Here is a 23,462-nt window from a genome sequence, read left to right as displayed (position 1 = left end):
CCGCCACCACCGTCTACACTGACATGCCTCCACTAAGAAGGGTCTGGATGATACCGGACGACACGGAACAAAATAGCTTTTAAGGCAGAGCGCTCTCCTGGGACGCAGACCGAAGGAGGGCACGTTGGCTGCAGGTACCCGTTAGGAAGCCTGGACGATCGTCCGGGCAGTTGCTTGAGTCTCAAGCGTCACCATCTGCAAAGCACCTTCACGTACATAACCATGCGGGCTGCTCCCGACAGCCTCGTGCTGGGGACAAAGCAGATACTAGTGACCCGGTTTTACAGAGGAGGACAGGGAGACCCAGAAGCCAGGTGGATGGCTGGTCAGGCCTGCAGCAGGACTTAACACTGGCCCAGAGCTTATCACACCGAGCGCTGTACCTCGGCCGAGGCTAGAGCTGGAAGGGAGTGGCCCACGTGTCAGGCATGTTAAGAGCCAACTTCAACTAATATTTACAACATCCACTGAGGCTGAGTGAAGGGATTTGTCTGCAGTGCCCCCCCTGAACCCCGAGGCTGGCCCAGCCAGGCCGAGGACCCACATCTGCCTGACAACACAGCTGTGCTATTTGTACCCCATCCCAGGGCTTCTCTCCCCCCACCCCGCCCCCCATGGCTTCAGCCCATTTCTCAGCCCGCACTTCTTACATCTGTGCTGCCCATTCGTGGGTAGGATTTTAGCTCTGAAAGTCCAAAGAAGGGGCTTCGCTTAGAACAGTTATGGACAAAATAATTCACGAGGCTCCATCACAGGGGACGGCGGGAGCGAAACCAGCAAAGGAGGAGAGAAAATGAGTGACATAAAAATTGGGGGGTTAGGAAGACAATGATAGGGTGGTTTAGGAAGGGAAGGATTGGGGAGAGAGAAAACAGTGTTTGAGAAATGTTCGGTCATCAGGGACGGCGAAAGCTCGCTCACATGCTAGGTGGAGGGCCAAGCAGAGCAGCCGGGCTGGGGGTGAGAGGTGAGGGCCGGAGACGCACATCTGTGAATCATCTGGTGGTTGGACGGAACCCCAGAAACCAGGCAGCGGGGCCCCGGAGAGGAAGGGAAGTAAGGGAGCAGGAGAGACGGGCGGGGGCTGCCGCCGGTGCATCCCTTCCCACACCTCCTCCTCGCCCTCCCGGTCGCCTGGTGACCTTCACCTCCGCTCCCCTCCGGCCACCCACACCCCGGGGCCTTGTCATCACCCCGACGGCTCCAAGTGCGCTCCGGGATCCCACTCCCTGACCGCAGCTTCCGAAGCTGCCAGTCCTCGCCCGCCTCCGTCCCACCACACCCCCCTCCGCTGACCTCACCCCGAGCTCCACTCCCTGGACTTTCCCACATGGACCAGCGCCTCCTGGCTCCCCAGCTCCAGACTGCCAGGCCACACAGGACATCGTCTCCGTCCTCTGGCCGGTACCCTCAGCTGCTTTGCCCCTTTGTCCTTCCGTCCCGCTCATCCGGCCAAACTCAAGCAAGGGATTTGCAAGGCACCTGCCTTCTCCGCCCCAGCCCAGCTTCTGCACTCCAGTGGAGGAAATCCCACGCCGGGGATGTTTGGTGCTCAGAGTCAGCTGCCCCCGCCACGGCCCCTCCTCCTCCTCCTCTGGGCATCTGTTGCCGACCTCCAGCATGTTCCCCAGCAGATGGCTCTGCCTCTGGTTCTGTGCTGCTCTGCCTGCCCAGCCAGCTTTCTACCTGTGTCCCATGCTCAGTGCTTTTTCCCGTGTCACCCCATTATCCTTGTAATGCCCCCTCCTTGTTCTCATTTTGCAGACAAGTAGCCAGAGGCTCATCGTCCAATGGCTCTACGGTCCCCTAGCCTGCAGGCGGTCAAAGGAGGCCCCGTGGCTTCAAATGTGCACTCTTGATCCACAGGGCCAGGTGCCGTGTGAGACGCTAAGGATGTGACAATAGACAAGAGAGAGGGGATCCCTGGGTGGCTCAGCGGTTTAGCGCCTGCCTTCAGCCCAGGGCGTGATCCTGGAGTCCTGGGATCGAGTCCTGCATCGGCCTCCCTGCATGGAGCCTGCTTCTCCCTCTGCCTGTGTCTGCTTCTCTCTCTCTCTGTAGCTCTCATGAATAAATAACTAAAATCTTAAAAAAAAATAGACGAGAGATAAGGTCCTACCCTCATGAAGCTTATGTTTTAGAAGGACAGACAGCATGTAAGTAAAGAAACAACTACATTAAAGAATTGTTTAGACGGCGCTGAGTGCCAGCAAAGGAAGACGCAGATGGTGTGGCTGGAGGTGCTTGGATAGGGTGGTCAGCGGAGACCCCTGGAAGGAAGGTGTGAGAATGACCTCCTGTCCTTCCTCACTACCCGCTCGTCCTGTTCAGTGGTGGTGCCTGACCCGTGCTCTGGATACGGTTATTGGCAGCACAGTGTCCCCCATGCTGGGAGCAGGTGTCTCCTGCATAGATGATGAGCTTAGCTGGGCCGAGTTACTGAGGCCCCAAGGTGGGAAGGTAGTGGGCATATTTCTGGGGTCCGTCAGTCACCCGGTAAAGAAATGCATCCTTGGAGACTTGGATCCTTGGTCTTGGGCAGGTGCCACAGTTGCATTCATCCTGGGAGGATAGAGAGATGACACGGATCACAATGCAGGCAGGTGAGTTCACTTTCACCCAACAAACAGTTGCTGAGCATCTTGTCCCGGATGGGGTCTCCTAGGAAGCCGGTGCAGAGGTCTGGGCATGGTTTATTGGGAGGTGATGTCAGGACCAACACCTGTGGGGAGTCAAGGAAGCAGGACTGGAAACAGGGAAGATTGGATGCTGGTGCTGGCGGAGGCAGTAGGTAGATCAGCCTCAGGGCAGGGTCTCCACCACGCGGCTGCTCCCGCACCTAGCCACCATCCCTGCCACTAGGGCTCATCAGCTCGTGACAATATTATGTCAGTTCCAGGGAGGCTGATGACAAAGGATGGTGGCCAAAGTCATTCTGTCTGCTTGGCTGTTTAGTGCCGCTTTTTTTTCTTTCTTTTTATTTTTTTTAAAGGTTTTATTTATTTATTCATGAGAGACACAGAAAGAGGCAGAGACATAGGCAGAGGAAGAAGCAGGCTCCCTGCAAGGACCCCGATGCAGAACTCGATCCCAGGAGCCCTGGGATCACGACCACTAAGCCACCCAGGTGCCCCTAGAGCCGCTTTTCTGTTGGATATCTTCTGGCGGGCATTCAGATGCGACACAAACATCTTTTTTCTCTTAGGTTCCATTGCGTCTTCCTTAGATCTTGTTCCCAGTTTTCTTCTTTCAGACCCCTGACCAAGCTGCCACGCCATTTGCTCCGGCTCATCAGTCTATATATAGTCTAACTTTGGGCCATTTCTCTTTCCACATGGAATGGATATCAGGCCCGCCACCCTGAGCTCTGTCCCTCCAGATTGCCACTCACTGCCATCTTTCAAAGCACCTCCCCGGATCCGCTGCGCTACAGCCGCATCCCACTGTTGGCTTACACCCACATACCAAAGGCAGTAAGCAGAATAATGGCCCTACAAGGATGGCCCTATCCTAACCCCTGGAATCTGCAAATGTGTTAAATTGCATATTTTAATTGGCAAAGAGGCAGCTACGGTTGCAGATGGTGTGAGGGTTGCTGGCCAGTTGATCTTGAGATGGGGGGATTGTCCTCAATGACCTGAGTGGGCCTCGCAAGGATTCTTACGAGTCAGAGTCTGTGTGAGCATCAGGAAAGGAGATGGGACGAAGGTAGCAGAGAACCAGAGGGATGGCAGCGTGGGGAGGCCTCAGCCCTCCAGCCCTGTGCTGCTGCTCCGAAGGAGGAAGCAGCCACACTCTTTGGCACACGGGTGGCCCTTCAAACTGGAAAAGGCAAGGAGACAAATTCTCACCCTTAGAGTCTCTAGAAGGAACACAGGCCTGTCCCCATCGACACCTCCATGTTACCCCAGGGAGACCCATTTCTGTCTTCCCAGCTCCAGACCTGTAAGATACTAACTTTGTGTTGTTTCAAGGCACTAAACTTGTGATGATTTGTGACAGCGCCCACCAGAAACGAATATGACACCAAGCAATCCCACCTGTGAACCAAGCTGGCTGTGGCCTTTCTCCATCTGATCATCAGGGCCTCCCATCCATGTGGCCAGAGAGGGCGAGAGCTTAGGGACAGGTGCCAGAGAGCCAGTGGTAGGGGACATGAGTGTGGGCAACTTGCTGGTGCTCCCTTTGCCCTCTGGCCTGGCTAGTACTCGAGCCCAGAAACACCACTTCCATCCTATGGGGAATTGCGGTCACTGCCTTGGAGGGTCTGATAGGCTTCAGCTAGCCACGGGCAGTGCTGGCCATATAGACACTTGCCGTCATGGGCAAGTGCTCCATGTCTGCCAAGCGCCCAGTAGTGGGCCAGGAGCTTTTCTCCTTGAACAGTTTGAGGAGTTAGACTTGTTGGCTTGTGTAATCATCACAATATTTTTCCAGTTTCAGAATGTGTCCATTATTCCCCCAAATTTCCCTCGTGTCCATTTTGCAGTCTCTCCCTGTCCCTCCCCTCCTTGCTCCCCCCACCCTCCCGGCCCAACCCTGGACAAATACAGATCTACTCTCTGTCTCTATGGTTTTTGTCTTTTCTAGAAATCTCATACAAATGTAATCACATGCTTTGAAGTCTTTGCTGGGTCTGACTTCTTTCGCTAATGATAACATTGTTTCCTCAGTGGCACGTATCTCTCCCATCTGGCGGAGCTCAAACATCTCCGCCCCGCTGCGTGGGCTCTGGGGAGGATGGTTAAGGGCACAGCTCTTTGATGGCTGTTCTTTGTCTTGCTTCGTGGACTCCCGCCTTGTGCATGCACGACTTCCTATTTAGTCGGAGACTCGGGCGGATTCCTATCTGGTTTCTGGAGTGTGTTCTCTGCAGAGTTCCCACCTCCGCAAATTCCAGCCGCTTGGGTTTGCAATCTGCCGTCTCCCTCCTTGGCCGCTGAGGTTGTCTTGCTGCCTGGGCCCCTGCTTCTTGCGTTATGATGGGAAAGTTAGTCCAGGCAGAGAGGCCAGGAGATCACGCATTTTTGTTCTCTCCGGGACCTCAGCGCTATTTGTTGTTAAAGGTCTTAAAATGTAGGGTTTTGAGGGGCGCCTGGGTGGCTCAGTCACAGAAGCGTCTGATTCTTGATTTCAGCTCAAGTCATGATCTCAGGGCTGTAAGATCAAGCCCTGAGTTGGGCTCCGTACTCTGCAGGAAATCTCCTTGAGATTCTCTCTCTCCCTCTGCCTCCTCCTCCCCTAGCCCCCCACCAACCGGCTAGCACACTCTCTCTATAACAAATCTTTTTTTTTTTTAATGTGAAATCCCCCCCGCCTCATATATTTTGTCCAGTTTCTAGTTATTTATAGCAAGATAGTAAGTCTGCCACTATGGACATCCATGCATTTCTTGCAAAAGTTTTTCACTAGCTATTATTATCCTCAATCAAATTCCCCTTTTCAGTGTGTGGTTTAAACAATTTTGGTAGTTGTATACAGTGGGTGACTATCGACACAGTCATGATGAGAAACAACTGCCTTCCCTAAAACTTCTCTTCGTGCCCCCTCACACTCCATTCTTTTGTATTTCAGGTGTTTCATTCAGCATGATGCATTGGAGATTGCCCACATTATTATGTGTGTTAACGTTTTGTTCCTTTTTATTGCTGACTAGTACACCACTGGGTGGAGAGACCACAATTTCTCTATCCACTCACCAGTTGTTGGGCATTTGGGTTGCTTCCAGTTTGGGGCTATTTTTTTTTAATATTTTATTTGTTTATTCATGGAAACACAGAGAGAGGCAGAGACACAGGCAGAGGGATAAGCAGGATCCATTCAGGGAGCCCGATGCGGGACTTGATCCCAGGACCCCAGGATCACACCGTGAGCCAAAGGCAGACACTCAACGGCTGAGCCACCCAGGCATCCCATTTTTTAGGTCTATTATGGATAATGTTACTATGCTATGTCTTTGTATGGAAAGACATACACATAATATTTGTGTACATGTTGTAAGTGTATGTTTAACTTTTAAAGATATCACCCTACTGTTTTCCACAGAGCCATCCCATTTTGTCCTCTCACCAGCAACGGATAAGAGTTCTAGTTGCTCTACATCATCAAGGACAACAAGACACTTACCTGTCTTGTTTTCTTTTCTGAAGATTTTATTTTTAAGTAATCTCTACATCCAATGTGGGGCTTGAACTCAGAACCCTGAGATCAAGGGTGCCATGTTCTTTCGACTCTGTCCACCAGGCACTCCTGTTACCTGTATTTTTAAACTTTAGTCTTTTTAACAGTTGCACAATGGTATCTCATTGATTTCCCCCTTTGAATTACTTTGGTGCTTTTGCCAAAAATTAATAGACCATATGAATGTGGGTTTAATTTCTGGACTTTATTCCATTGATTATGTGCCAATTGCACATTGTCTTGATTGCTATAGCTTTATAGTAAAACTTAAAGTCAGATAGTTTAAGTCCATCAACTTTGTTCTTGTTTTTCAAAATTGTTTTGGATATTCTATGTCCTTTGTCTTTTTATACACGTTTTTAAATCAGCTTGTTAATGTCTTTTTGCAAAGTTTGTTAAAATTTTAATGGGAATTGCATTGAATCTATAGATCAATTCGAGGAGGACAGATATGTTAGCAATATTAAAGCTTCCAATCTATGAACATGGTATATCTTTTCCTGTATTTAGGTCTTTTTTCAATCTCCTAATGTAACATTTTGTAGTTTTCATTGTACAGGTTTTGTACATCTTTTATTAAATTTATTCCTAAGTATTCTTTTTCCTAAGTATTCTAAGTTATCCTAAGTGAGGTTGTTTATTAAATGAATGCGTAATTATTCATTGCTAGTATATACAAATACAACTGACTTTCATATATTAACTTTCTATCTTGCAACTTTGCTACATTCACTTATTAATTCTAGTAGTGTTTTTATAGCTTAATTAGGGCTTCCTATATACATGATTAAGTACTCTGCAAAAAAAGACACTTTCATTTCTTTCCTAATTTGTATGTCTTTCATTTCTTTTTCAAGCCTTAGGCTTGAAAGTAAAGGGCTTGAAAGTTAGGACTTTCAGTAAAATGTTTAATAGACACAGTAAGAGCAGACACCCTTGGTATATCCCTTTTTAATATAGAAAGCATTAAGTCTTTCACTACTGAGTATGATATTAGGTATGTGTTTGTTGTTATTGTTTGTAGATATCCCTAATCAGGTTTTAAAAGTTCCCTTCTATTTTTCTTTTCCTAGAAGTTTTTTGCCAAGAAAGCATAGTGAATTTTATCCAGTTTTTTTACTTGCATCTTTTGAAACGATCTTTTCTCTTTTATTCTATTATTATAGTGAATCATATTGATTGAGCTTTGGATGTGAAACCTATTTTACATTCTCAGGATATGCTCCACTTGATACTGATGTATTATTATTTTTATATATGGTTTGATTTGCTCATGTTCTGTTAATAATTTTTGTGTCTGACTCTGAGATTGCTTTATGGGAAATTTTTTTATTTACAAATTCAATTTATTTAATTGCTATCAGGCTGATCAAGTTTTCTATTTTTTCCTTGGATGAACTCTGATAATTCATGTCTTTCAAGGAAATTGTCCATTTCAACTGAGTTGTCATGTTTATTGTGATAAAGTTGTTCAAAACATATCCTTAGTCTTTTCAGTGTCTATTGAATCTGTAGTAATTTCTTCTTTATTGTTGCTGATATTAGAAATTTGTGTCTTCCCTTTTGTTAGTCCAACTGGGAGTTTATCAATTTTTTTAATCTGAAACTTTTATTTTATTTATTTTATTTTTTAAAGATTTTATTTATTCATAAGAGACACAGTGATAGAGGCAGAGACATAGGCAGAGGGAGAAGCAGGCTCTCTGTGGGGAGCCTGATGTCGGAGTCGATCCCAGGACCCTGGGATCACGACCTGAGCTGAAGGCAGATGCTCAACCGCTGAGCCATCCAGGCATTCCAAGCTTATCAATTTTATTACTATTTTCAAAGAAGTAGCTTTTTCTTTCTTTGGTATTCCATATATTTTTCTATTAGTTTATTGATCTTTTTCTTTTATCTTTATTATTTTCTTCATTATACCTGTCTTGTGTTTAATTTACTTTTCTTTTTATAGGATCTTAAGGTGAAAGCATAGATAATGTATCTGAGATATTTCTTCTTTTCCAATCCAGGCATTTAAAACTACATTTCCCTCTAACACTGCTGTAATTTTTTCCCACAAACCTATCTTAAAAGTTTTTTTCTAACTGAAGTATAGTTGACACACAATGTCACATTAGTTTCAGGTGTACAACACAGTGATTCAACAAAACTATAGATTATGCTATACTCACCACAAATGTAGCAACCAAATCCTACAATTTCTTTTTTTTTAAATTTTTTATTTATTTATGATAGTCACACACACACAGAGAGAGAGAGAGAGAGGCAGAGACATAGGCAGAGGGAGAAGCAGGCTCCATGCACCGGGAGTCCGACGTGGGATTCGATCCCAGGTCTCCAGGATTGCGCCCTGGGCCAAAGGCAGGCACCAAACCACTGCGCCACCCAGGGATCCCCCAACTTCTTTTTTCTTGCAAGAGAAGCCAGAAGTTTGGATGTTTATTAAAATTTTTTTCAAAAAAAATTTTTTTTCAATGTTGAAGTATCAGCAATTTTTTATTTTTAAAATTATTTTCTTTCAAATTTTTGTTTAAATTCTAGTCAGTTAACATACAGTGTAATATTAGTTTCACCAGTAGCATTTAGTGATTCATTACTTACATATAACACCGGGTGCTCATCACAAGTGCTCTCTTTAATACCCATCACCCATCTATCCCATCCCCCACCCACCTCCCTCAATTAACCTTCAGTTCGTTCTCTCTTGTTGAGTCTCTTATGGCTTGTTTCCCTGTCTCCTTTTTTTCTCTTCCCCCTTCCCATATGTTCATCTGTTTCTTTCTTAAATTCCACATGAGTGAAATCATAGGGTATTTATATTTCTCTGATCAACTTAATTTGCTTAGCATAATACACTCTAGCTCTATCGACATTGCAGCAAATGGCAAGATTTCATTATTTTTGATGGCTGAGTAATATTCCAGTGTGTATATATGTATGTGTGTGTGTGTGTGTGTGTGTGTGTGTGTGTGTGTGCCATCTCTTTTTTAACCATTCATCAGTCAATGGACACTTGGGCTTTTTCTATAGTTTGGCTATTGTTGACATAAATATCGAGGTACTTGTACCCCTTTGAATCTATATTTTTGTATACTTTGGGTAAATACCTAGTAGTGTAATTACTTGAAAAGAATATGTGTTCTATCATTTTGAGCGTTGTACAATATTAAAAGAGGTTGAAAATATTGTTCAAAAATTTTATATGATTGTTAATTTTTTTTCTAGTTGTTCTAGCCATTGTAAAGATGAGTGTTAAAATTTCCAGCTATGATTGTTGAATTGTGTGCTTCCCTTTAAATTTGTCAATTTTTGCTTCATGTATTTGAAAACTTTTTGTTAAAAAATTTTATTTATTTATTTATTTATTTATTTGAGACAAAAAGAGAGAGGCAGAGACACAGGCAGTAGGAGAAGCAGGCTTCATGCAGGGACCCCGATGTGGGACTCGATTCCGGAACCCCAGGATCATACCCTGAGCTGAAGTCAGACACTCAACTGCTGAGCCACCCAGGTGTCCTAATGTGCCTGCAAACTTATTGGGCAAATATACACTTATGATGATTGTGTCTTCATGATGAATTTGTTCTTTCACCATTATGAAGTGCTCCTCTTCTTTTTTCTTTTTCTTTCTTTCTTTCTTTCTTTCTTTCTTTCTTTCTTTCTTTCTTTTATTTTATTTTTATTTTTATTTTATTTTTTTATTTTTTTGAGAGAAAGTGCATGTGAGCCTGTGAGCAAGTGGGGAGGGGTAGAGGCAGAGAGAGAATCTTAAGCAGGTTCCATGCTCAGCGCAGAGCCTGATGCAGGGCTTGATCTCACCACCTTGAGATCATGAACCTGAGCCAAAATCAAGAGTCGGACGCTTAACTGACTGAGCCATCCAAGCACCCCATGAAGTGTTGTTCTTCTTTATTGCTGGTGAAACATTCCATTTTGAAATCTATTTTATCCAATATTAATATTCCCCTCTGACATTTTTGTGCTTATCATGCACATGGTTTATCTATTTCTCATTCATTTACTTTCCACCTATGTCTTTATATAGATGGCTTCAAAAAAATTCATTCTGACGATCTCTAACCTTTAATTAGAGTGTTTCTTTCATTACTGTTTACCGTAATTATTGATGTGGTTGGGTTGGGTCTATCATTTTATTCTTGTTTTGTTGGTCTTCCATTTTTTTCTCCTTTGTTGTTCCTATTATTTTTTTAGAATGATTTTTAGGATTCTGTTTTAATTTTCTTGTTGGTATCTTAGCTATATTTCTTTGCTATTTTTTGGGGGGGGCGGGTGCCCCAGCAGATACAGTACACAATGAACCTTTGGGTCAATATCTCGTCCGTCTTTTCTGTTGTTGTTTTTCTTACATTTAATACATCTACTTGTTATATAGATCACAAGAAAATGTTGTAATCTTTGCTATAAACCATTATGGGGTTTATAAAACAATTAGAAGGGAAAAGGGAAATAGAAAAAAAAAAAGGTCATTTGATTTTACCCAGATATTTACCATTTCTAATACTCCTCCATTTTTTCTGAGGATTTGAGTTTCTATCTGACACCATTTTCTTCAGCCCAAAGAAACTGCTTTAGTATTACTCGTGCTGCAGTTCTGTTGGTGAGGAATCCTCTTAGTTATACTATGTATTAAAATGCCTGTATTGTGTTTTCATTCTTGAATGATGTTTTTTCTGGATATAGAATTCCCAATTGACAGATTTTTCCTTCAGCAATTTAAAAATGTTGTTCTGCTCTCTCCTGGCCTCTATGGTTTCTAATAAGTCAGTTACTATTTAGATAGTTGTTTTTCTGTATGTCATATGTCTTTTCTCTCCTGATGCTATCAATGTTTGCTCTTTTTCTTTGGCTTTCAATGGTGTGATGTGTCTTGGCATAGGCGTCATTGTGTTTATTTTGTTTGGTGTTAGTTTGACATTTACATCTGCAAATTTCTATCTTTCATCAGATTTGGAAAATTTTGGCCATTATTTTTCAAATGCTTTTCTTTTTTTAAAAAGATTTTATTTATTTGAAAACAAGAGAGAGAGAGCATGGGGGAGGGGTTGCAGAGAGAGAGAGAGAGAGAGACTCCCCACTGAGCAGGGAGTCTGCCATGGGACTTAATCCCAGGACCCTGAGATCATGACCTGAGCAGAAAGCAGAGGCTCAACTGATGGAACCACCCAGGTGCCCCTCAAATGCTTTTCTGTGTGTGTTGTGTTCTCTTTCTCTTATCCTTCTGGTATTACAATTAGACTAGTATTTGAACACCTAACATCTCTAACAGGTTCCTGAGATTCTATTCATTGTTTTTTTTTTTTTCAATGTTTTCTCTTTCTGTTCCTATTCTTGGATGTGTTATCTATCATCTATCTATCTATCTATCTATCTATCTATCTATCTATCCATCTCTCTCTATATATCTTCTATCTATCATCCATTTGTCTCTTTTAAAAAAGATTTTATTTATTCATGAGAGACACAAAGAGAGGCAGAGACACAGGCAGGGGGAGAAGTAGGCTCCCTGCGGGAAACCTGATGTGAGACTCAATCCCAGGACTCCGGGATCATGACCTAAGCCAAAGGCAGATGCTCAACCACTTAGTCACCTAGGCATCCCTCATCTTTTTGTCTCTTGCTTCAATTTTACTTATTCTTTCTCTGTCATGTCTCTTTCATGTCTACAATTTCCATTTGGTCTTTTTTTATTGCTTTTTTTCTGCTGATATTTATTATTTCTCTCTTGAGGTTTTTATTCATTGAAGTCATGTTTTTGTTTTAATTCATTGAGCTTAGTTATGATATTTGTTTTAAAATCTGTTTCTGTCCATTCTAACATCTACTCATCATATGGATGGATTTACTTAATTTGCTTTCCTCCTGAGAATGTGCTCCATATTCTTGTTTCTAAAGTTAGGTTACTAACTTTTCAAACTGTATGAAAATCATTCCTCCCTACTATGCAACTATTATTAGTAACATCAGAATTATTGGTTTGAATACCAGTAACCTATTGTGAATAACTTACTGTCAATCACTTACTGGAGTCTACCTACAATTTCCTGATTACTTTCTGTGTTTCTAACAAGCCCAACTACCAAACAGCTTTCTACCTCATTGCCCCCTTTATACCTCTTGTTTACTCAATTTTATTCTATATTTAGTTCAGTTATTGAGCTAAACATTTAGCTCATTTGAGTTATTTAGCTCAACATTTATTGAGCTAACCTAGGATTGACCTAGACTATCTCATCAAATCCTCTCAACCACACAATTCAGTAGGTATTATTACTATACCATTATTACTATACCATTTCATTTTGATGAAAAAAAAATAGACTTAAAGAGATGGTTATTGGGGGATCCCTGGGTGGCTCAGTGGTTCAGCGCCTGCCTTTGGCCCCGGGCATGAGCCTGGGTTCCCGGGATCGAGTCCCACGTTGGGTTCCCGGCATGGAGCCTGCTTCTCCCTCTGCTTGTGTCTCTGCCTCTCTCTCTCTCTCTCTCTCTCTCTACGTCTATCATGAATAAATAATAAATAAAATCTTAAAAAAAGAGATGGTTATTTGTTCAAAGTCAGGTGCTAACCCATGAAAGCAGGATTGACATCATTCAGGTTTGTCTGATTCTAGATCTCATGATCTTTATCAGAGATTGGCAAACCTTTTTCATAAAGTACCAAATGGTTACCATTTTAGGCTTTGTAGGACATATAGTCTCTGTCACAACTACTCACTCTGCCATTGTAGCATCAAAGAAGCCATAGACAATATGTAAATGAATGTCACAGTTTCCAATAAAATTTACAAAAACAGTGGGAAAGATTTGGCTCACTGACTGTAGTTTGCTGATCCCTGCTCTCAACAATTACATTATTCTGTTATTTTTTCTTTTAATCCCCAAAGTTCCCAGTTCAACAAATATTTATAGCATTGTTTATAAGCACAAGGCACTGAGCTTGGTCCTGGAAGGGATGAAGAAGACAAAGGCCCTGCCTTGAGGGACCTTAGATGTGAAAAAGGGTACACAAACACAGCTATAGCACAAAGCTAACTACTGAATGCCAAAAGAGGGGTAGAGACTGACTGGAGCTTTTCCTGATGGACACATGGTGTTTTGGTATAGTAGGTGGCAATGGCATAGCTTTCTAGTGAGAGAATCACAGGCGGAGATGGCAAGGAGAGAGTTGCAGACAAGGAGCCAGCACAAACAAGAATTTTTCTTTCTGTTTGTCACTCATCTTTTCTTCCCTATACCACTGTTCACTCACTTCCTCTCTCTTTTCCTTGCCATAAACATATGCATTTTGGTCCAAATCTTTTTGTCTTGCACCTCGCCTATTTTCTCTCTTGCTTTCCTTTTCTCCCTGTTCCTTCTTTTTAAAAATTATTTTTACTTCTTTTATTTTTAAAGATTTTATTTATTTATTCATGAAGACACACACACACAGAGGCAGAGACACAGGCAGAGGGAGAAGCAGGCTCCATGCAGGGAGCCCAATGTGGGACTCGATTCTGGGACTGTGGGATCACACCCCAAGCTGAAGGCAGACGCTCAATCGCCGAGCCACGAGGCGCCCCTTACTTCTTTTTTTAAAAAAGATTTTATTTATTTGTTCATGAGATACATAGAGAGAGGCAGAGACACAGGTAGAGGGAGAAGCAGGCTCCCTGTGGGGAGCCCGATATGGGACTCGATCCCAGGACTACAGGATCATGTCCTGAATCGAAGGCAGATGCTCAACCACTGAGCCACTCAGGTGCCCCTTATTTTTACTTCTTGATTACTGATCTTGTTGTGCACTTGGCTTAAGAGCACACATTTATACTGCAAACTTTAATTGAAGTTTGATTCATGTACATCAACATACTTGACACATTATCTGAGGCAAACAACATTTATGTAAAATTTTAAAAATGCCATTTAGATTTAATGCAATCCCTATCAAAGTACCAACAGCATTTTCCACAGAACTACAACAAACACTTCTAAAATTTGTATGGAAACACAAAAGACCCCAAATAGCCAAAGCCACTTTGAAAAAGCAAAATAAAGCTGGAGGCACAATTCCAGATTTTAAAGCTATATTACAAAGCAGTAGTAATCAAAACAGTAATGGTACTGGCACAAAAAAATAGACACAAAGATACATGGAATAGGATAGAAAACTCAGAGACAAATCCATAATTACAGATCAATTAATATATGACAAAGAGGTCAAGAACATGCAACGGGAAAAAGACTGTCTCTTCAAGAGACAGTGTTGTACGGCTACATTCAAAAGAATGGAACTGGACCACTTTCTTACACCATACACAAAAATAAACTCAAAATGGATTAAAGACCTAAATGTGAGACCTGAAACCATAAAAAAAAGTCCTGGAAGAGATGACAGGCAGTAATGTCTCCGACATCGGCCATAGCAACATTTTTCTAGATATGTCTCCTGAAGCAAGGGAAATAAAAGCAAAAATAAGCTATTGAGACTACTGCAAAATCAAAAGCTTCTGCACTTGGGTAGCCCGGTGGCTCAGTGGTTTGGCGCCGCCTTCAGCCCAGGGCATGATCCTGGAGACCCTGGATTGAGTCCCTTGTCGGGCTCCCTGTATGGAGCCTGCTTCTCCCTCTACCTGTGTCTCTGCCCCTCTCTCTCTGTGTCTCTCATGAATAAATAAAATCTTAAAAAAAAAAAAAAGCTTCTGCACAGCAAAGGAAACAACCAGCAAAACTAAAAGACAACCTGTCGAGTGGAAGAATGTATTTTCAGAAGATCTATCCAATAAAGGATTAGTATCCAAAATATATGAAGAATGTGTATAACTCAACATCCCCAAAATAAATAACCCAATTAAAAAATGTGTAGAAGATATGAATAAACATTTCTCTGAAGAAGACATCCAGATGGCCAAAGAGACATGAAAAGATGCCCCACATCCCTTATTAACAGGGAAATGCAAAGCAAAACTATAATGAGATATCACCTCACACCTGCTACAAGGGCTAAAATAAAAAACTAAGAAGCAACAGGTGTTGGCAAGGATGTTAAGAAAATGAACACTTGTGCACTGTCGGTGGGAATGCAAGCTGGTGTAGCCACTCTGGAAAGAGTATGTTCCTCAAAAAATTAAAAATAGAACTACCCTACAATTCAGGAATTGCACTACTGGATATTTCTCCCCCTTCCCCCCAACACAAAAACACTAATTCAAGGGGGATACATGCACTTTGATGTTTATTGCATGTATTATAATAGCTAAATCATGGAAAAAGCCTAAGTACTCATTGATAGATGAATGGATAAAGAAGATGTGATATATAGAATGGAATATTATTTGGCCATAAAAAGAGTGAAATCTTGCCATTTGCAACAATATGGATGGAGCTAGAGAAATAGGTGATAGGGATTAAAGAGTATATTTATCATGATGAGTCCTCAGCAATGTATGGAATTGTCAAATCACTATATTGTATGCCTGAAACTAATGTTACACTGTATGTTATCTATACTGGAATTAAAATAAAAGCACTTAATGAAAGAAAAAAAAAGAGAAAAGGAAAAAAGCATACTTGGATTGAAGCTGAAAAAAAAAAAAAGACAAAAATGCCATTTCACCCAAATGAAATATTAACTTATACTGTCAATCCAGGCAAGGTTGTCAACCCATAGTTGATCCTAGGCAATCAATAACACCCACTGTTTGGCCAATCTCCTTCTGTTAATCTCCTTCTGTTCTCATCCTTGCCCATACTACTAGACTGGCCTGTTAAAGTATCTCTCTCTTTTAATCTTATAATTTTTTTCTTCCTCTCCTCCATCTTTCCTCTTTCCTGTACTTTTTGGATTGGTATTACCCCCCCCTTTTTTTTTTTTGCTGGAGTCATGCTATATTTATTTTCTCCTTTCTGAAAACAACTCTAAAAATTCATTGTTCATTAATTCAACTGATATTTATTGAGAAATTACCATGTGGCAGGTCCTTTCCTAGGTGCTGGAATACATTATGGCAGTAAACAAAATAGATTAGTAAACTATGATATAGAAGGTGTTAAGTGCTATGGAGAACAATTCCTTTTTTTTTTTAAAGATTGTATTTATTTATTCATAAGAGACACAGAGAGGTAGAGGGAGAAGGGAGAAGGAGGGAGAAGCAGGCTCCCTGTGGGGAGCCCGATGGGGGACTCAATCCCGGATCCTGGGATCACGCCCCAAGCCGAAGGCAGGCGCTCAACTGCTGAGCCACCCAGGCGGCCGTGAGATTTTATTTTTAAGTAATCCCTACACCCAACACAGCTGGAACTCACAACCCTGAGATCCAGAGTCCCAGGACTCCAGGATCACGTCCTGAGCTAACGGTAGACACTCAACTGCTGAGCCACCCAGGCGTCCCAAGAACAATTCCTTAGAATCAGGAATTTTGGTGGTGTGTTACAATTTCAAAAATCAATAAGGGAAAGCTCATTAAGAGATCACTTCAGTAGATAGTTGGAGGAAGCAAACCATGCCGGTAACTGCTGGGAGGGTGTGGAAAGCATTCCACGCAAAAGAAATAGCATGTGTGGAGTCCTGAGGCAGGAGCATCCTTCCCTGGGCGGAGGACGACAAGGAGGCCAGTGTGGGTGGAGCACTGTGCAGGAGGAAGAGACTAGAAGTGATCAGGGGCAGGCAGGAGGAGGGACACAGACCCCTCAGGGACTTCTGCATTGGAAGAATTTTGGCTTTTACTTTGGGTGAAATGGAAATCCTTTAGAGGGTTTTGAGCAGAGTGAAATGTTGACTTATACTTTTAAAAGATTTAGAAAATAGGAAGGCAAGAGAAGTAGCCAAGGAACCAACCAGGATATCTCAACATTCCAGGCAATACATTTGAGTATTATGGGGAACTTTTTCTGTAAGAATTAGTTACTTTTGTTTTACAACTGAGGATAGAAAACTAAGGTGCGAGACCTTGATGCAGGACAATACATCTTACTATCCCCTGCTCCTCAAGGAAATATTGGGTGATTTTGCTCTGCTAGTTATTTACCATTTTGAATTGTCTTTTGCACTGCTAGGTGATCTAAAGCCTGGCACATAATCGGCACACAGAAATATTTCTGAAATGAATGTGCAGTCAGCTGAATGGGTAAGGATGAATTACGTTATCACATAAATTGCCTGCGCACGATTCAATTCCCTTGCACACTCTGGTGGTGTTTATTGTGTCTTTAAATTTTACTTGGCAAAGAAAACCAAAAGTGGCACATTATAAACACACTCCTACTCTTCAAATCAAAATATCCTATGGAAATTTGTACCGTCTTCTGTCGTAGCAGTTACCATTTGCCTCTTTTGTCTTGAGTTCCTTTCAGGGTTGGGGTCCCTTCACCTAGCACAGGGCTTCGTGACAATGTTGAAAGTACACGTGGTAGGATAAAGGGTAGTGGAAAGACAATACATGAATCACCAACAACCAGCCACAGAACCTTGTCTGAGTCTTGGAAAATACATTCGTTTCCCTTAGAAAAAAACCAATTCTTACCCTCCTGCTATAGAACTCAGCTACTTCTATTTAAGCCCTGGATGAGCTGGAGCAGAGTATTCTCAGCCTACCTAAGGTGCCTCGTAAACCATCTGGTATCACCAGTAAATGATCAGGGAGTACTGGGAACTGAGCTCGCGCGGCCTGAGACCTGCACTCTGCGGACAGGCTGCTCCACTTTCCAGGAGTGGGGGCACCAATCAACTCATTTCAACAGCACCTTCTCCTTAAAAAGAGCCCCTCTCTCACAGGCCCCTCTGCCCTCACCTGTCCCTGTACTCCTTCCCGGACAGGAGCCCCCCCCCCACCAGCATCTCCCTCAGGGTGCACCTGTCTCTGTATCCCATCAGCCCCCACACATCCACATCTCAGGGTGCACCTGTCCGCCTCCCACTAGCCACCCCCACACCCGTGTCTCCTCGGGGTGCACCTGTCCCTGTACCCCTTCCCGGGCAAGAGGCCCCCCCACCTCCATCTCCCTCAGGGTGCACCTATCCCTGTATCCCTTCCTGGACAGGAGCCCCCCCCCCCCCACCTGCATCTCCCTCAGGGTGCACCTGTCCCTGTACCCCTTCCCGGAAGGAGCCACCCCTGCATCTCCCTCAGGGTGCACCCGTCCCCGTCCCATCAGCCCCCGCACCCCCGCATCTCAGGGTGCACCTGTCCCCGTCCCCTTCCCATCAGCCCCCGCACCTCAGGGTGCACCTGTCCCCGTCCCCGTCCCATCAGCCCCCGCACCTCAGGGTGCACCTGTCCCCGTCCCCTTCCCATCAGCCCCCGCACCCCCGCATCTCAGGGCGCACCCGTCCCCTTCCCATCAGCCCCCGCACCCCCGCATCTCTGGGTGCACCCGTCCCCGTCCCCTTCCCATCAGCCCCCGCACCTCAGGGTGCACCTGTGCCCGTCCCCTTCCCATCAGCCCCCGCACCTCAGGGTGCACCTGTGCCCGTCCCCTTCCCATCAGCCCCCGCACCCCCGCATCTCAGGGCGCACCCGTCCCCGTCCCATCAGCCCCCGCACCCCCGCATCTCAGGGCGCACCCGTCTCCGTCCCCGTCCTATCAGCCCCCGCACCCCCGCATCTCTGGGTGCACCCGTCCCCGTCCCATCAGCCCCCGCACCCCCGCATCTCTGGGAGCATCCTTCCCCGTCCCCGTCCCATCAGCCCCCGCACCCCCGCATCTCAGGGCGCACCCGTCCCCGTCCCATCAGCCCTCGCACCCCCACATCTCTGGGTGCACCCGTCCCCGTCCCATCAGCCCCCGCACCCCTGCATCTCTGGGAGCATCCTTCCCCGTCCCCGTCCCATCAGCCCCCGCACCCCCGCATCTCAGGGCGCACCCGTCCCCGTCCCATCAGCCCTCGCACCCCCACATCTCTGGGTGCACCCGTCCCCGTCCCATCAGCCCCCGCACCCCCGCATCTCTGGGAGCATCCTTCCCCGTCTCCGTCCCATCAGCCCCCGCACCCCCGCATCTCAGGGCGCACCCGTCCCCGTCCCATCAGCCCCCGCACCCCCGCATCTCAGGGAGCATCCTTCCCCGTCCCCTTCCCATCAGCCCCCGCACCCCCGCATCTCAGGGCGCACCCGTCCCCGTCCTATCAGCCCCCGCACCCCCGCATCTCAGGGTGCACCCGTCCCCGTCCCATCAGCCCTCGCACCCCCACATCTCTGGGTGCACCCGTCCCCGTCCCCGTCCCATCAGCCCCCGCACCCCCGCATCTCAGGGTGCACCCGTCCCCGTCCCATCAGCCCTCGCACCCCCACATCTCTGGGTGCACCCGTCCCCGTCCCATCAGCCCCCGCACCCCCGCATCTCTGGGAGCATCCTTCCCCGTCCCCGTCCCATCAGCCCCCGCACCCCCGCATCTCAGGGCGCACCCGTCCCCGTCCCATCAGCCCTCGCACCCCCACATCTCTGGGTGCACCCGTCCCCGTCCCATCAGCCCCCGCACCCCCGCATCTCAGGGCGCACCCGTCTCCGTCCCCGTCCTATCAGCCCCCGCACCCCCGCATCTCAGGGTGCACCAGTCCCCGTCCCATCAGCCCCCGCACCCCCGCATCTCAGGGTGCACCAGTCCCCGTCCCATCAGCCCCCGCACCCCCGCATCTCTGGGAGCATCCTTCCCCGTCCCCGTCCCATCAGCCCCCGCACCCCCGCATCTCAGGGCGCACCCGTCCCCGTCCCATCAGCCCTCGCACCCCCACATCTCTGGGTGCACCCGTCCCCGTCCCATCAGCCCCCGCACCCCCGCATCTCTGGGAGCATCCTTCCCCGTCTCCGTCCCATCAGCCCCCGCACCCCCGCATCTCAGGGCGCACCCGTCCCCGTCCCATCAGCCCCCACACCCCCGCATCTCAGGGAGCATCCTTCCCCGTCCCCTTCCCATCAGCCCCCGCACCACCGCATCTCAGGGCGCACCCGTCCCTGGACCCCCTCCCGACCAGGTCCCCCCTCCCCGACCCGCCTCTCTCCGTCTGGGGGAGCCCGGGCCCCCGGCTAGTCCTCTCAGACCCGCCGCCTCCTGGCGCCCCTCCCCTCTCCGCAGAACTTCCGCCCGCGCCCCCTCCTCTCAGGCGGGACTTCCGCCCGCGCCCCCTCCCTGCGCCGCGTCGTCCGGGTCGGCGCCCGGCGGGAGGCTGGGCGCGAGTCCGCGCGCTCTCCCCCCGGCCTGAGCTGCAGCGGCGCGGCGGCGGCGGCGGCGGCGGCGGCGGCGGCGGCGGCGTAGACCTGCGGCTGCGGGGCGCGCTCCTCCCCCGCCCGCGCTCCCGCCGGCCCTCCGCCTCCTCCTGCTCCTCGGCGTCGCCCGGCCCTGCGAGCTGCGAGCGGCAAGATGGCGGCGCCCAGGCCGCCGCCCGCCCGGCTGTCCGGAGTCATGGTGCCCGCGCCCATCCAGGACCTGGAGGCCCTCCGCGCGCTCACGGCGCTCTTCAAGGAGCAGCGGAACCGGTAACGGCGGGCGGCGCGGGCAGGCGGGGAGCGGGCGCCCCTGCTCGGCGGTGGGTCCCGCCGCTGCCCCCGCCCCCGCAGGTGTGGGCCGGGCGCAGGACGGGACGTTCCACCTGCCGCCGGGTTTGCTGGCCCCGCGTGCGCCGGGGGCCCGGCCGGGAGCGCTGGCCAGACCCGCGGTCGCGTAGCTGCGTCCTGGTGGGGTCGGGTCGGGCCGGGGGCGGGGCGGGGGCGCGGGGCACTGCTCGTGGCGGGCAGCATAGCCCAGTGCAGCGGCGCCCCGACTCTGCGCGACCTGCGTGGTTCCTGGCCTTCCAGGCTGTGCGCTCCGGGACGACTGCTCCAAGCCTTAACCTTTTTTGGGGGTCTAAAATGTGAATATAATGCATATTTTCGTTGCTGGATTGTACAGAGGGATAAATGACGTAAATAAAGCATGTGGAAATACAAAGTATACGATGCTCTGAGCCAGTGCTTGTTTGATTGTGTTCTGGTCTCTGGGCCTCCGTGACGTCCTCTGTTCAGGTGGGAATAATGTCGCACGGCACTTCCCTGCGAGGATTGCTGTAAGGATTAAATGAGATAATGCATATTAAATTCTTAGTATGTAGTACTTCACTGAATGTTAGCTGGCATTCTTATTCTTACCACAGTTAGTGATGGTTCCCCACGTGCCAGGTTTTGTGCTACGTGAAGTTGGAAAATGAAGTTCTTTACTGGGAAGTCCTGCTCTGGGGAGCCGGGGAATAGTTTTCTCGTGGGGGGGGGGGGGTGTGTACACAGAGTAGTGAGAGCCCTGCAAGAACGCACAGCTAGACGCAGATTGGTCCAGATGGTCAATCTCTAGAGGCCCTTTGTAAGGATTTATTTATTTATTCAGAGAGACACAGAGAGAGGTAGAGACAGGCAGAGGGAGAAGCAGGCTCCATGCAGGGAGCCCGACGTGGGACTCGATTCCGGGTCTCCAGGGTCACACCCGGCCGGAAGGCAGGCGCCTAAACCGCTGAGCCACCCAGGCTGTCCCCACCCCCCACCCTTGATCTTTAAATGGGCCGCCTTGGTCTGAGCACTTCTGCTCCCTTAGATCACAGTAGAAGCAGTGAGCTGTTGAAGGAGCGGTCAAAGCCCAGGGTAGCTTCTGTGGGTTTTTTTGGAGATACGTTAATTGATAATGATACTCCTGGTTGGATTGTGAGTTAATACGTCAGCACATCTGTACCACAGTGGACCTTCCTTTTAGTCGATTATCATCTTTCAGCCATTTACTGAGCACCTACTCTGAAATAGGTTCTTTGCTGGGGCTGAGGTGAATGGGACATAATCCTTTTTTTTCAAGCACAACAGGGAAATTGCTGTGTGAAATTGTAAAGGGCTCTAGACAAGAAGGTGGTGATACAGAGGGAATTTGGATCTGTTGAATAGATAGTGGGCAAGGAAAGACTTTAGATTCATGGCTTACAGATGAGAGGGCTTATTAGAGCAGTATATATGCAAAGGGATTATATGCAGATTTTATAGGGTTCCAAGAAGATTAAATGAAATAATATAGGTGAGGTGTCTGGTATAGAGGAGGCATTCAAACACCAGGTCAGATGGAGATCAGAGGAGACATTCAAACCATTTTTATAATCAGTGGGATAAAATCCAAGACCTTGAGCCAGTTTACAAGGCCCTTCTTGACTGTTGTGAGGAGAGTCGATGGGGAGCCATTGAAGGTTCTTTCAAGGGAGTGGCAAGTTAAGTTGTGGGTATTAGAAAGAACTCTCTGCCATATGGGGGGATAAATTAGAGTGAGGCTAGAGGCAGGAGACTTTGAAGAAACTGATGCATAAGCCCAAGGGAAAGAGAAAATTGCCTGCATTAGGACATTGTTCATGGGGATGGATAGAATAAATACTGAAAAATATTTACAGGGTTGAAGGGACAGGCATCAGGGTCCAGTTGGATTGTTGGAGGAGAACGAGCAAATGAAGAAGCTTACCTCATTTGGCTTAAGGTTTTCTGGGTCGATGTCTTTGTTCCAGGCAGAGTTTGGGGACCAGGGACAGGTGAAGTGCTGTGCAGGTCTTGGGATGGGGAGGCAGAATTATGGTGCAGACAGCCCTCCGTGAGGGTTTGTAAGGTTAGGCTGTTGTTTTTGGTTCCAGCAAGTTACTAGTTTCTCTGCCACTGCAGGTGGACCCAGAGGGAGGATGGGACACAAAGTGAAGCAAAATGAGACCTCAGAGCAGCATGTAGAAAACACCAGACAAAACAAAAAACAGGCTGAGGAAAGAAAGTAATTGATGGAACAAAAGAAGAAAATCTTAGCTGAAGTAATGTATTTTGTGATACTTGCTGTATGTTTGATGTTACAGACACTAGCCTCTGTGGTAGCTGGAGCCAAGAGAAGCATCCTATAGCAGAAGAACAAAAACTTGGAACCCAGGTAGACCTGAACAAGATTGAGGCTTACATTTCTGGATTTACTTCTCATCTTGAAAATGGTTGGATAAAACTGCTCACTTTGCAGAATTTATCTTGAGGATCCATAACATTATATGTATAGCGTGGTGTTCCGTGCCATTTATTTAACAGAACCTGTTAAAAAGTGGTTGGATTGTAAGTGACCAAGAACCCAATAGTGTTTCATCTCTTGCTTTTTAGAAAACAGTCAAAGCTATATTAGAAGGGATATAATTTATTGTTGGGTTTCCAGGGAAAGGGACCTGAGGATCTCATTACAATTTCTAGCAACCTGCAAGTGAATGGAAATACTCATGTTCTATTGTAGTCATTTTAGATGTATCCATAAATTATTTGATACTCCA

General features: G+C 46.8%; 2 protein-coding genes across 6 annotated transcripts in view; both read left to right on the top strand.

The window, feature by feature from the left end:
- Positions 1–2,289: 2,289 nt before the first annotated feature.
- On the top strand, positions 2,290–20,431 carry LOC112674783 (basic proline-rich protein-like). Its single transcript, XM_049115062.1, has 3 exons — positions 2,290–2,496; positions 18,387–20,150; positions 20,252–20,431. Exons 1-3 carry the CDS (start codon positions 2,290–2,292, stop codon positions 20,429–20,431), a joined length of 2,151 nt encoding a protein of 716 aa, XP_048971019.1.
- Positions 20,432–20,478: 47 nt separating this feature from the next.
- ATXN10 (ataxin 10) overlaps positions 20,479–23,462 on the top strand; it is a 163,259-nt gene continuing 160,275 nt past the window's right edge. For 3 of the 5 annotated variants that reach the window (XR_004803215.2, XR_007413417.1, XM_035696262.2), the window contains exon 1: positions 20,479–20,652. Coding sequence is in view for 3 of the 5 variants with exons in the window: in XM_035696262.2 (XP_035552155.1) it covers positions 20,537–20,652 (116 nt within the window). In the remaining 2 variants the exon portion in view is untranslated. The remainder of the gene's footprint in view (positions 20,653–23,462) is intronic. The other 2 variants (XM_025456529.3, XM_025456515.3) reach the window with 2 other exon arrangements.

Source organism: Canis lupus, chromosome 10, assembly GCF_003254725.2.
Source record: "Canis lupus dingo isolate Sandy chromosome 10, ASM325472v2, whole genome shotgun sequence".
NCBI lineage: Eukaryota > Metazoa > Chordata > Mammalia > Carnivora > Canidae > Canis > Canis lupus.
Note: the sequence above shows the minus strand (reverse complement) of the source record. Positions and strands in the feature narration are given on the sequence as shown.